Below are 15,063 nucleotides of genomic sequence, written 5' to 3' on the forward strand. Positions count from 1 at the left end.
TATTACCCTATACCAAGATTATATCTCATATACAAAGCACACATATTTTTGTGGCCCAGCTTCTGACTAGTCATTGTAAGCAATTTTGTCAGATTCACTTTGCAGACACATTTGCTTATCCTTCTTTCTGTGATATTCTGAAATGTGCCTTGATCTTGTTTTTAACACCGATCTCCTAAAAACACACACATTTCCTAAGTAGAAACACAGCAAAAGCAGTTCTGACTTCAGTAGGAAGAGAGATTGCTCCCTTGACACATTTGCTTGTGTCTTTGATCCTCTGCTTGCCTTAGATTCACAGGATTGGTAATCCCTTTTCCAAACACACACAACTTGCCACAGGAACCATGAGGGCAAGTGTACGTTTTCTATTTCTAAAAGCACCCGAAGTGTGTTTAATCACTTACATGAATGTAATGTTTAAGTAGCAGAGAAAAATGGGAACAAACTTTAATTGCTACATGGCGTAGCTTCTAGATTTAGATGGTCAGTGGTTTGGCTACGTACTGACCCTTGGTTTACGTTTGACCCCTTTCCTTATAAAACTGGGAGCACCTGGGGGAGAAAGACGTCCACTATTTTGTCTACCTTGCTGCACTTGACACCCTTCTTCTGCTTCTCTCCTGGGCTTGGGGTCTAGTGTCACTTTCTAGTCTGTGACACAAGAAGTGATGCACCTTCAGAACCAAATAAGCAGAGTATTAATGTGATTCAGCTTTGAAGAAAGCCTCCAAGTGTCAGCTCTTTTGTCCTCTCCATCTTCTGTCTCCAGTCGCACACCCAGCTCGTCCGCTAGTCTTACTATCTATGAAATAAATGCTATAATTCCCATCTTACTGATGAGGAGCTAAGCTTGGAACCTTGCTGGCAAGAGACCAAAAACCCATTTGTACTCTGAACACGAATGATTCTGGATGGCTTGGTTGGACTATGTCCCCTTCTGTGCCATGCTCTTTCATGGATAAATAGTAAGTGCAAATCCTTGGATAGACCTCTTATGTGCCAGGTGTCAGCATAAAATACCTTATATCGATGTATTTAATCCACATCACTATTCTTTGAGGTGGGCAAGGGGTTATGAGCTCCATTTTACAAAGAAAGAAACTGAGAGGGAATCTTCCACCCCCCATGGGACATGATAAGAAATAAAATTTTGGATTAAAATTCAGATAGTGAGGATCCAATCCATTCTTTGACTCTCTGCACCCCTCCCTCTCTGGGGATGGCATGTGCCACTGCACTAATTACCTCCCATAGTGGTAGAAGTCATTTTACTCATACCTCCCATTGAGAGTTATGGGCAGTGTTTTCCCTAGTGGGCTTTGTCATAATCAGTATCTCCAGGCTCCTCCAGTTTCACCTCTACCATCGGGCATCTAGCATCAGGATGATGCTCAGCACAGTAGAAGCCCCCTAAAGGCTTCTAGAGAACTGACCTTTCTTCTCATCTGTGGAGTTTGGTGAGGACTTCCAGGCTTATGCTTTTTTTTTTTTTTTTTTTTTTTTTTTTTTTTTTTTTTTGCTTGCTCAGAAGCAAGGTCTCAGGGAAAAGGGAACCACGTGATCTCCCGGAGTGAGGCTTAATGAAGTTCAACCTCACTCAGCAGAAACCATTGCTGTTTCTTCCCAAACAGCTAGCTGGGCGTGGTTTCCAGGCCTCACTGTTTGGCTCTTCTGCCTCCTAACCTACTTCCACTGTGGGAGTTGCCACTCCCTATGGCCTGGGGTGGGCCTCACAGCTACTTTGAAAAGTGCTGGGCACTGTGTTTGAAACATATTCATGTTTGTACTTTTTTTTTTTTTTACATTGAATTTTTTTAACCCATCCTTCACTTCTCTATTAGCTTTGTATGTCTTTCTTTGTTATATTTATTTGTTTTAGGTATATGGTATTTTGTCTGCATATATGATTCTGTACCATGAGTATACAGTGATTAAAAGAGAGTATTAGATTCCCTGGAAGTAGAGAGGTTTCAAACTTCTGGTGGGTTCTGGAAATTGAACCCTGGTCTTCAGAAGAGCAGCCAGTGTTTTTAACAGGCCAAGCTATTACTACGGCCCAGTGGCTCCCAACCTTTCTGATGCTGCGACCCTTTGGTACAGTTCCTCATGCTATAGTGACCCCTCCGCCCGCCATAACATTATTCCGCTGCTGTTTTGTAACTGTAATTTTGCTACTGTTATCCATTGTGATGTAAATATCTGCGCTGCAGACCCACAGATTGAGAAGCCCTTGTCTTGGCTTTCTTTATCTGTGCTGCAGGCTTAAATGAGAAAATTTCCTTTTGCTCCATGTTTGCTCTTTAGCAGGTAGCACTACTCCAATTCTAACAGACAAAAACAAACAAACAAACAAACAAAAAAACCCTTATGCTTCAAATATTTTAATGGAATGCTGAGGAATCTCTAATACTGATGTGTTTAGTAGAGCTTCTGACCTGTAGATTTTATAGGAGACCAACCACCTTAAAATTTATGTGGAATTTTGGATAATGTAGGTCAAAAGCATATCAACTGATTTACCAAGTGGACTGGCCTTCAATTAAGTCATAAATCAGATGGCAGGTATACTCAAAATAAAATTTCCATTCATTTCACCTGTCTTCCTTTGGGAAATCATGTACTTTGTACAGTATATATTTTTATATAATACATACTTCTGTTCATTTCCCACAGAGCAGGCAGAGGTGGAAGGTCTGAAGTGGTATCCAGGGTGGTGGGCCATGTTATCAAAGCCACAGGCTTGAACTGAACCCGTATCCAGGGAGGGGGAAAAATCTAGTCCCAAATATTCCTGTAACTTGTATGCTGACCAAGTGTTTGTTATTAGAAATAGAATCCCCAGTGGGTTTTCCTTTGGCTAGCTGGTGAGCTTGAGAGCAAATACAATACCAAGAGAGTGACTATGAAATAATTATTCACTGTAGCCTGCTGGGCAGAAAGTTCAGGGCAGTCAGCCTTTATGGCGCCATGGAGGGAGGATCTGTGCAGTAAAGGGGCTCTGTGGAAGTCTCTCCACATGGGCTTTGTTTAAGGGGTAGAGGCAAGGCCGTGGAGCCCTCTCCCTTGGTCCAGGGTTGAGCCATTGTAGCAAAAGTTCTTGTCTCAATGTCTTACCTCCAATGATGCTGGGTATCTCCACTTTAAAAAAAAAAAAAAAAAAAAAAGAAAGAAAAGAAAAGAAAAACTGTCTTTCACTCCCATAGGGAAGCTTTGCCTCTGCTGAGATTCTTGTTGTCCAGCCACAGACATGGTGCTGGAAGAAACCTTGATCTTTAACAAGTTGGTTAGAGGATGCTGACAAGAGCCTTTCTTCTTTGTTCTGCCGAATGAAGCAAACACGTTTAAAGATGAAAACGTGCTGGAGTTCACTGCATTTGAAGAGTGGAGGAGTTCTGGTCTAGATAATAGTGGAGTTTTTCCCCCCTTCCTTTCTTTTGTGTAGAGGTCAAGAACACAGTAATTCTGAAATCCAAGCCAAAACAAACTATATGATCTACTACTGATTTCCTTTCAAGTTCCCCCTTTGCTAGGATTGACTTCCTTTTATTTAACTCCAACTTGCATTAATCCCAGCTATAGAAGTTGCTTTCTTCTCTGGCTTGCCTCTGACTTCAAACATTTCTTACATAGGAAACAAGTGACTTTAAAACCCCACTTATAAATATAATGGCCATCATGACTTTGGGACTATATTTTGGCAGCCTGTAAGCTTCAGAGTCTACTTCCGACCAGGCTGAGCTTAATGGTTGGAGCTGAAATGTCTACGTGACCACCGGGGCTGTCTTGAGCCAAACCACCTGCTTATCTGATCCCTTCTGGGGATGAGGTGGGGATACCGACACCGTGTCGTTTAATAAGTAAATGCTTCGTTTGCCAGGGGTCAATATTCCCTGAGCAACGCTGCCTCTTTCCGCAGGCTTCCATGATGAGAGCTGAGCGTTGAATGATTGCCCAAAGAGATCAGAATCTGACGATGGGGTGACCCAGTATTTTTAGTTCACACTGACATTCTGCCCTCTGTACGGCTATTGTCATTGCTTCTGTTGGCTTTAGAGGAAGAGCTGTTCCATGCAGCCAGCCCACTGAAGCCACTGTGGAGCCCCAGCCAGAAGAAGGCAAAAGAAACCCACTAGTAGCTTGGAGATTGTCTGCAATCTCTTCTCTCCCAACCAGACTCTCTACCCTCTCTCTTCTGAAGCTCTACAGCTGAGATATTAGAACAACCAAAGCCTTAGGAGGCCAGTCACCTGTCAGGGGAGGATACACTATCCTGAGCGAGTAGGAGAGGATACAACAGGCATTCTGGCAGCTTCCAGGAGTCTCTGGTCCTGATGTCCCTTTGGGTTTATTGTCTTCCATCCTGTACTGTTATTGTTTAAATAATAGCATAGGTTCATGCTCAGGAACCTCTAATAGGGCAGGGCAGAGGGTCATTGGTCATTCCGTCATTCTGGCACCAGGTATCCATTCAGTCTCAGTCCTGGTCTGACAAATGGGGGTGACAACTTCATGAATTTGTTGGGAGTGATACCCAGAATGTGCAAATGTGCCAGACAAAATTTGACAGGCTAGAAAGCTGTGTGCTCTCCACACCCTCCGTGAGCATCAACCTATTTGCGCCTTACAATATCCCTAGAAAATGAGACCAAGATTAATTTTGTCATCTGACGGATGTGAAATCGGAGGTATAGAGAGCTGAGCAGTAATTTGTTTAGATTTTCACAGATTCAAACCATAATCCCATTGATGCCTATATATCTCTACAGGGAAAGCTCACAAGGAGAAAAATAAGTAGTATAGTTTATAAATTATTATGATATTGTGGAACCATGGTTATTAAGTAAATGACAGTGAGAACTAGGCTTAGGTGCCAAATGCTTCGAAAGGAGAAGGACGTATCAAGTTCCACTCATAAATACCACTGTCTAATAGAAGCGCAGTGTAAACCGTATGTGAATTTGGAATGTGCTAATAACCAATTAAAATAAGAAAATAAGAAGGTTGTTTTAAAACACCATACTTAACCCAATATAGCCCAAGCTTCCTCTCAATGAAGCTCTATTTTCCAATAATGTTCAATAGACCCACACAGCCAGTGGTTGCCATTTTAAACAATGTAATACAGCGTTTTTTATTAAATGCTTTGTAGGAACACATGTATGAGATATATATTCTGTATTTGAGAAAATGCATTTAAAGATATTTGTCTTTGAGCTCCTTTTGTATTGATGAAACTAGGGATCAGTAGGGTTGTGATTCAGTCCTAGACAATCTCCAAGTGTAAGGTAAAAGATTTGGGAATCATTCTTTCAGCCTTTATTTGCAAATAATTCATCCATCTGTATACATCAACCTGTCACCCCTGAAAATGACCATATTCTGACTCTTACATAAGGATTCAAACAGTCCAGAGACACCCCACATCCCAACGGGACCCAGGAAAACTGTCAGCTGCAGCTCAGTGATTTTTAGTCGGTGAACACTTTTTTAAAAATCAATGACAAAAAATATAGAGCTTCCCGGGGAATACAGGGCCCGTTGGCTGAGATTAATGGCAAGATTAATAACGAATTACTTGATGAAAAGGCACAGGAGAACAAAAACCAGCGGAGAGATTGTGGAGGAGGCCACTTATTAATGGACTGTCAGCCCAAAGAAAGTTCACGAAACTCTGCTGTGGTAAATGCAGCAGGGCTGGCACTTCTAATAAAAGTTGGGGTCTTTCAGGAATTAATTACATCAGCCTTACAGAAGGAATTCGCGGAATTGCGAAACACAGTGGCACAGACCAGCACGGGCTGCTGCTGCAAACGGAGCAGCTCCAGGAGAGACTAATCTTTTTTTTCCCTCCATTGATAGGCAGGATCTGTGGTAGCATAATAACCAGTCAGACCCAGGGATGAACAATGGGCCCAGATAGAGCTGACTAATGAAGCTCCCGTACTTGCAGTTTGAAGCTGGTTTATTTTTCATATGCAAAAATTTCCTCCTGGAAGCCGATTTCCTCCTCCACCCATGTTCTGGCCTTAAGGAGTTCTAAATACTCTGCAGAGAGATTAGAGGAGAGTCAGATCGGCTCTTCTGTTATTTCTCAAGCAAGGTTGGGAGGGAGCAGGGACAGTATTCAGTGACTCAGAGCACTGCGATTTCTGTCACCTTGCTACAAGTTCTCAGCCCTGTTCAGTTGGCCCAGAAAACTCTGAGTTAAAGAACTCTGATTGCCTGTGCCAGATGAAGCAACAGAAAGGAATGCTGGGACAAGACAGAAGACTGTCCAAGATTTGTGATCTGGTATCACGCATTAGGTAGCGAGTGTTTCTTATCTCTGGTCACTTCTGCAGTAAAGGTAGGGTGAGATTTTTCTTCTGTAATACATTTAGACCGAGGGTTTCCAGACAAACTATTAATCTCTTGGGCCACAGATTTCATAATTAACCCTTTCTGTTCTGCCCTAAATGCGTTCCTAAAAGGGCTTGGTCATTGTAGATATCTGGCCATTGATTTATGTATTAGTAGTGAGAGACAGAAAGGAAAGAGAATAACTCTTGATTGGTTTATATGGAGGTATATTTCCCCCCTTTGAAGTATTAATGCAAACAGTGAGCTGTTAAACATTTTTCCTTAAAACCTCACTTGCACTAGGATTATAAAATATATTCAGAATAATTTCTTAGCTGTGAGCTGAGATTATTACCCCTTTTCTTTTTGTCATCACATTTGTGGGTATTAGCTCATTTGTCACCCGTCACTCTGACCTTTTGGACTCTCATAATCCACATGATACTTATCCTTCTGATTAAACAAATGTAATGGCCCTTTCACGAATAATTAATCTGCTGTTGGTTTACTCAGCTTCAGGCTTTTAACTTTACTGTTGAGCTGTCCAGCCTGTTACCTTTCAAAGCCTTACTCCCTCTTCCTTCCAAGGTTTACTATCTCTCTAGAAACTCCAAAGTTCATGATATTGAGGCCTTTTAAAAATAACTAAATTACTTTCATTGTTTTCCTGCTGTGTGTGTGTTTGTGTGTGTGAATGTGTGTGTGTGTGTGAGTGTGTGTGTGTGTGTGTGTGCGTTATCTCTGTGCGTCTAAGTGAAGAGATCAATGGTATGAGATGAAAGTCATTTCAGATTCACATACATACTCATCATTTTTGAAGGCATGTGCTATAAAGTAAAAACTTCATTTCAGTTAAAAAAACAGTTCTGTCCCTGTATATGAGGCTGTGTTTCTAACTATGGGTGTTTTTCACAGTGACAATTTATACCAAATGACCTCGCAGCTCGAATGCATGACCTGGAATCAGATGAACCTAGGAGCTACCTTGAAGGGGTAAGGAATGCATACCTGCTTAAATTGTTTTCAGGGTATTTATAGCTTCTGAAGGGAGAACAGGCTTAGAAAGTGAGGCCTACCTCACAGTGGCATGTGGAGACTGTCCTCCCTCTCCCAGTGGGAGGGGCATGCTTAACAGTAAATTTTCAAAGATGTAAATGGGATGTTTTTGTCTGGATCAAGGGAACACAGAATATTGGGAACCCTTAGTGTGGCCTTTCTTTGTTGAATGTTTTAGAATTCTTCAAAGGCATTGTGCCCGTGAAGTTTCATCGAATGTTTACTTTCTGCTGGCACTGTCGCAGATGCTAACCATTGCACTATCTTACCAAGAAATGCTTTGCCTGTACAAAGTTTCCGATCTGAACTGTATTGTTGCGGCGTTGATTTGGATGGTCTGAAGTTAGATGTGTCCACTCCTGGTTGCACTGACTGGGAGTCAGTATTCACACAAGATATACAAGCACTGTAGGGAAGAGCTGCTGCCAAACGTATCCAGAGCTTCTCTTTGTGCCTAGAAACAGAGGCAAGGAAGGCAGGTGGGGCTGGTTTCTGACAAGTCAGGTGCTCTTCTAGACTACCCCCCATTGACTTCCAAATCCACTTCTGGAATCTAGGCGCTGTCACTAGTGTCGAAGATGAATCGATACATTCTAGAGAGTCAAACCACTTCTCGAGTTTCCATCCAGTCAGTGGGAGAGCTTGGGTTCCACGGCCATGTCTGATTCCAAAACTCGGTCTCTGTCTAGTCTTTCTGTGGGTTCCTTTGACCCCAACCAATGTGATGGGGATATATTTCAGCGCTCTTGGCCATTCGCTTCAGAACTTCTGAGTGGGTTCTGAGCGCCAGGGCCTTGCCGGGACACTGTGCCCTCACAGTGCACCCTCCGTCCTCCATTCCCACTTTTCTTCTCTTCTAGAATGGCTGCTGGGAGCTCCAGCTCAGTGAAATGGACAGAAGGGCAGAGCAAGTGAGTGGACAATGACTTTGTTTACTGACATCTGGGGCAACACAGGAGTTAGGCCTGACACGGGGTTAAGAGTAGTCGGTGGCCATAGGAAAGTGTCTACCCCAACTTCCGCCCTTTCCTTGTTTACTGTAGACTCATCACACAGTGATGTTTTTTCTCATCAACAGCGTGTAAAACAGTTTTGTTTTTAACCCACCCATCAGGAAGCACACTCGTTCCCTTGTTTCACAGAGCACCGTGTTTGTGACATCAAATGTGCTCTTTGTAGCTCAGATAGGTCTTTGAACCTTGTGTTTCTCCAAAGATTTACATTTTCCATGACTCAGGGCAGTGTTCGCAAAGACTCCAATCCCTACTCCTGAAGCCTCCGGGTGTCACTGGCCCTATAGCTGCGCTCTGGGACGTTTCTGGAGCTATGTCTTTTGATTTTGTTTTTTTGCTTACACACCAGGACTACCTTCATCTTCCTTCCTTTGTTGGTTCTCTCCTTACTGGATATCTTTCAGCCTAGTCGCTTTTTGTCCTTTGAGACCTTACTCTGTCCTTCAAACTCTCTGCTACTTTATCCAAGTATTCTGTGGGAGACACAAGGCAAACAAAAACCTCTAGTTTTTTTTCTCCATTTCCATTCACTTTTCTTAATTTTGGGGTTCTACCCTCCACTACACAGAATTTAGTAATTCTCCCCAGATGAAATGCCAGTGTGTGATTTTAAAGTAAACAGTGTGTTTTAACTACAAAATAGTCTTCATGCCAAAATGCAGGTTTCATGATTTGTTTGATCCCAAGTATTAGGGATAAAGAATCTTGGTACTCATTTGTTTTGAGTTTTTCTGTAATTGAGACAGTGTTGGCATCTTTTCATTTAGCTGGTTATTTTTTTTTGAGATGGAGTCTCACTTTGTAACCCTGGCTAGCCTGGGATTCTCTGTGTAGACCAGGCTAGCTAGGAACTTACAGAAATCTACCTGCTTTGGCTCCCACACCATGGCTGGACTAGATTGGGTATCTGAAAGGACTGACTTATCTGTGTAAAATGTGTCACTTGGCAGGAGTTGGAAGGTGTTTCTTTAGGATACAGCCAAGTGTGCTTAGGTTACTTTTACATACGTATAAAAAGTGTAGAGCTTGCGTGGGTTCATCACTTTCATCTTGGAAAAACCAGTTCCGACATAAAATCAGATTTCTTGGATACTGACTTTATTTGGAGTGCTGTGTGAAAAGACTGGTTTCTCCGTGATGAGAAACACTGACAGCTGGACTCATAATTTTAAGAAAGAAGTTGGCTATTCACATGTAACTCATAAAAATATCAGTTTTTTTTTCATTAAAATACCATGGGCCTCCAGTTGAACCCTTGTTTTCCGCCCAGGAAGAGATTACTTTTTATTTCTTTTATTTATTTATATATTCATTCATTCATTTATTTATTTTAGATTTATTTTATTGGTCTGTCTGGTAATGTACACCTTTAATCCCAGGACTCAGGAGGCAGAGGCAGATGGATCTCTGTGAGTTTGAGGCCAGTCTGGTCTACAAAGTGAGTTCCAGGACAGCCAGGTCTATGTAGAGAGACCCTGTCTCACCCACCCCACCCGACCCACAACAGAAAATATTTAATTTTATGTCTGCTCTGCCTGCATATATGTCTATGTGCCATATGCTTGTGGTGCCCACAGAGGCCAAAAGATGGCATTTGAGTTCCTGGAATTGGTGTTATAGATGGTTGTGAGTCACCACATCGGTGGTGGGAATTGAACCCATGCCCTCTGGGAAGAACAGCTAATGCTCTTCGTTGCTGAGCCATCTCTGAAGCTTGTCATTACCTATTTTTGAGTTTCCTCATGTCCCTTGAGGTCACATTGCTTTGATCACCTTGAAGGGGAGAGTCCTGTATTTCAGTTTCATTAGGTGAGAAGGCACTTTGTGAAGCCCCTTTCCTTTCTTCTCCCCTAGACAAACAGAATTCAGTGTGTGTGTGTGTGTGTGTGTGTGTGTGTGTGCATGCATGTGTGTGTACGTGTGTGTTGCATGCACATGAATGCACAGGAAGCCAAAGCAGGACATTGGACACCTTCTTCTCTCACTTTCCACACTAGTATTTAGAGAGAGGTTCTCTCACTGACTGAGAAAGCTCATCGCAAGAGACCTGAGCTCTCAGGCTCTGCCTGCCTCTAGACCCCATTGCTGGGGTTACAGGCACATGATACCATGCCTGAATTTTTGTGTTGGTTACTAGGGACTTGAACTCAGGTCCTCATGCTTGCAGAGCAAGTGCCCTTAGCTACTATAACATCTCTCGAAGCAAGACTTTTTTAAAAAGTGTTTTTTAGGACAAGTCATTTCTTAGGAGTCCTCGCCGAGCATGAAGTCTCCATTTTCGAACACTTCTATTTCCGACGGACATCTTGGTCTGTCTACTTTGTATTTGTTTGAAAACATGTTCTTTGTGTATTCTTAACCGCTGCTGACTTCCTACGGCTGCTGACAAACCTCAGCTACCCTGCTGGCCTCTGTTTTGTCTTTTCTGAAGAAAATAGCCTACAAAATGGAGAAACACATCAACCTTGACTGTGGTCCAAGTTATTAGAACAAGGAGGAAGTTACTCTCTGGGGACTGGGTAGGGGGAGTGGGAAATCCAACACAATAGCAACTCAAAAGGAGTGCTGAGCAAAATCAATGTCCCTTTGCTGGTCCAAGAAGTTCACAGACTGTTGGGAACACACAGTATTTGACCAGTGGATGCTGGAAAGGAAAACCCAGAAGACTCTCAAGGAATGATGTATGGGGAAGCAGCGCTGTGTGTTTTGGTGAGGCCAAGGCTGTCAAAGCTGGAGAAAATCCCCACTAGACATGGTCTCATCTCTGAGAACCTCTGCCAAAAGAGATAGCTGAGGCTCTGGCTGGGAGCTCCGGCACAGCCCTGCCCCTTCGCTCTGCGCCTGCGCACACGATACCTGTCCCAGAGATTTACTTCTTGAAAACGGACCAACACCTCTCACGTAGTTCCTGGCACTTCCGATGCCAAAGGGAAGGTGGGAAGACATAATTTTCGGAAAACAAGCAGCTCCGTGAATAGAACATTCCTGAGCTTGTTTGTTTATCCCCTACTCCCAAGCTATTCGTTTCCCTCTTCCAAATGGCTCAATTTATGCTGCTGAAAGCCTTCCCTCGCTTTGGGGTTGCTGGGATGAAATGCCTAACTTACACATGCTAAGTACGTCCCCTGCCATACTTCCTTGTTTTTGCCTTGCCTTGGACCTGGCAGAGGTCGGATCGATCCTCTATTTGAAGAATGGACTCCCGAGTTTGCTTGAGATGGAGTCTTCAGGGTAGTACCCTGGTAGTTCCTCTAGCTAGACAGGAAGAATTGTTCTGCTTTCTTGGTTTTACACTCCCCCATCCCTTTCTCTTTGAGTGTTTATCGGTTAGTGCATTTAATTTTTAAATTCTTTGTTTAAAAAGATTTATTTATTTTATGTATATAAGTACACTGTAGGTGTCTTCGGACACATCAGAAGAGGGCATCAGATCCCATTACAGATAGTTGTGAGCCACCATATAGTTTCTGGGAATTGAACTCAGAACCTCTGGAAGAACTTAACTGCTGAGCCATCTCTCCAGCTCTTAAATTCTTTAAGTAGCTGTGAAAATCAGAGTATTCAAAAAAAAAAAAAAAAAAAAAAAAAAAAAAGCAGTGATGTGGGAAGGTAACTGTCCCCACCTCCACCCCAGGAGTGGTCCAGGGGAGCACTGTTGACATTTATCCCTGCCATTTTCCCCTCTTAAGAAATCATTGACTCCACCTATTGAGGCCAGTAAGTTCATATTGACAAATTAGAGTTTCAGGCCTCACGAGAGTGTTGATTATTGGACTATAGTCCCTTAAAGTTATCTTGAGATTATTTCTAGTTTAAAAATAGTTCTGAGCACTGTAGGTTTTTGTTTTTGCTTGTTTTTTTTTTTTTTTTTTTTTTTTTTTTGCCTCAGAACTATGTTTATAACTGTTTAGTTTTAAGGCCAGAGAGGGAAATGACAGGTTTGTTTAGATCAATATAAGACAGGAGAGATGGCAAAGGAAAGTGGTACTAAGGGGCCAACTTGAAACTGAGGATGGTGGTGGCTTCCACCCTTGGAGATGAACTGAGGTTAGCGAGGGTTCTGGTGGGTGTGGTGAAAGAACAAACTATGTGTTCTCAGAACACGGCACACGAGGGAAGGATATCTTATGACTTGAGGCGTGTTTCAGATCTGGCTCTTCTTGCCTTTCTGAGACCCCCGCACCCCTTCCATTATCCTTCTCTTTGTCATCTGCCCAAGACAAGATAATAATCTGCAGCTAGAGAAATGAAATACAGACTTAGAATGTACAGTACTAAAAAGTCATCCAAATGCGCCTCCGAAACGTGTGTCTCTACCGAAAACAAACACATTCGCTTTAGCTTTCTTCTCAGTGCCTCACCTTTGAAATGAGGCACATATGGAGTGCCCCATAAAGCAAAGATGCTCACTCTATCTAGGATGAAATCGGGTCCCCCCCCCTTGATTAGAAAACAACACAAGTTTCTCATTAAGACTGATTCAGGCAGCGGTAAAACATTACAGAGAACTCTCCTGTCATCTCACCGCATAGATAATTTTTAAAAAGCAACATTTGGTTTTTGTTGTTGTTGTTGTTGTTTTTGTTTTTAAGCAACATTTGTTGTGTGTGTATCTTCAGGAAGAAAATGCTGGAGACACATCTCTATTAACAGCAATTATCCCTGGATGGCTTTTAGAGTGAAGGGGTGGGGTGGGACTGATAGATGGGTTTAAGAGATTCAAGGATGGTGTGCTTGCCTAAAACAACCAAGGGCTAATGGGAGGAGATGAGTGTAGGTAACCCATAAAGACTTCTCCAGTCAAGTCTACAGAAAAGAGGCTGTACACCCAAAGACAAGGGCTCTGGCTGGCTGGGGAAGCAGGTCAGGAGAGGGTGATCTTCCTTCCATCCATCCTTCCTTCCTTCCATCCTTCCTCCTTCCTTTCTTCCTTCCTTCCTTCCTTCCTTCCTTTCTTTTTACTTTTAGGTAACAGGAAGTATAGCATATTTGTTTGCTGATGGAAATGACCAAAAAAAGACCAGATGGATGTTGGAAGGGGATGGTGGAGCAATGTAGGTCGGGGGAGAGGCCCTTTAGGGCCTGCTGAGAGGTGTAGTTAGAAGCTGGGATGTTATCTGGTAATGGTCTTGCTTTGCCTATGCTCTTCGTTTATACAGGGTCTCTCTCTCTTTCTTTTCTTTTTTCTTTTTTCTTTTTTGTCACATGTACTGTAAATGTTTTCTCTTTTGTGTTTTAACTCTTGTCAATGGCTATTTTTTTTCCCATATAAATTTTTTTATTAGTCAGGCATTGGTGGTGCATGCCTTTAATTCCAGCACTAGGAAGGGAGAGGCAGGTGGATCTCTGGGTTCAAAGCCAGCCTGGTTTACAGAGTGAGTTTCAGGACAGCCAGGGCTACACAGAGAAGCTTTGTCTTGGGCAGAAAAAGTACAAATCATAATCTGCTTAAGAGCATGATTCACTTGAATTTGTTATGTGGGATTTCCTTTGTTTCTTTGCCTTGATTTTTTTTTTTTTTTTTTTTTTTTTTTTTTGTTTTGTTTTGTTTGGTTTTTTTTTTCTGTCCTGGAGCTGGAATCCAGGCCTTCCTCATGACAGTGCGATTCAAAGTCATTTTGCCTACATGTATGTCTGCACACCAGAAGAGGGCACCAGATCCCATCACAGATGGTTGGGAGCCACCATGTGGTTTCTGGGAATTGAACTCAGGACCTCTGGAAGAGCAGTCAGTGCTCTTAGCCACTGAGCCACCTCTCCAGCCCATCAAGGTCATCTTGAAGGGTGATTTGGAAGTGATTTTTTTTTTTAATGTTTTCATCTCCCAAGTGCTTTTATTGCAGCCGGAAACGCAAGAGTTTCCAGAACCCCGTGCTGATCCAGAACCCGAGTTTTGAGAACCACTGTTTCTTTTCTAGAAGTTTTCATATAGTTGGAATAGCTTTTCTCAGGTGCAGGAGCACATGGCTTCACCTGTAGTTAGGTTTAAGGCACTGCTCTTTTGGTAGAGCCAGTAGAAGCATCTGGCCATAGAGCCAAACCATGAAGAATACAGAAGAACCCAGCAACTTAGACGAACCAGGGATTCTGGTAAATTAGCACCCCATTGTCAGTGATGTATCAGGAGAGTCTCAATTTTTCTTATGTGTTCTGATGTGATGGTTCGTGAGACTATGAGTTCCTGAGTCTAAGTGTTCGTGTAGGAAGTTCCTAAAAGTTCCAAAAATGTTCTGCTGAGCAGCGGGGCCAGTGGAAACTGGGTAGCAGAGTTTCTCTTAGCTCTGTTCTGAGTGTGCACTGTGATGAGATCAGCTGGGAGAGGTTGAGTTCACGTGGTGAGGATTTTGATGGCTTTTAAGGCTGATTTCTATAGTGGGAGGAGCTGCCTACGAACCACTGAGTCAGTGTCCCTTATTAAACAGTGGTTCAGGACTAGGCTTAGTAGCAAATGGAGACAAATAAGCCATACTTATTTATTTTTTTTTCTTTTTAAAGATTGAATACTTTCTTTACTTACATATCAAATGTTATCCCTTTTCCTGGTTTCCCCTCTAGAATCCCCATTTCCTCCCCCTGTCTCTATGAGGGTGGTCTCTCACCCACCTACTCCCTCCCACCTCCCCAACCTGGCGTTCCCCTACACTGGGGCATC

General features: G+C 42.7%; 1 protein-coding gene across 3 annotated transcripts in view; it reads left to right on the forward strand.

Annotated features, from left to right (window-relative positions):
- The window catches only part of WT1 (WT1 transcription factor), a gene marked incomplete at both ends in the record, with an annotated part of 44,460 nt that overhangs the window by 8,414 nt on the left and 20,983 nt on the right, over window positions 1-15,063 (forward strand). For 2 of the 3 annotated variants that reach the window (XM_080931061.1, XM_080931062.1), the window contains 2 exons: window positions 7,258-7,335; window positions 8,259-8,309. In XM_080931061.1, coding sequence (XP_080787187.1) covers window positions 7,258-7,335; window positions 8,259-8,309 — 129 coding nt within the window. The remainder of the gene's footprint in view (window positions 1-7,257; window positions 7,336-8,258; window positions 8,310-15,063) is intronic. The other variant, XM_080931063.1, reaches the window with a different exon arrangement.

The sequence above is a fragment of the Micromys minutus genome (genome assembly GCF_963924665.1).
Source record: "Micromys minutus genome assembly, chromosome: 17".
NCBI lineage: Eukaryota > Metazoa > Chordata > Mammalia > Rodentia > Muridae > Micromys > Micromys minutus.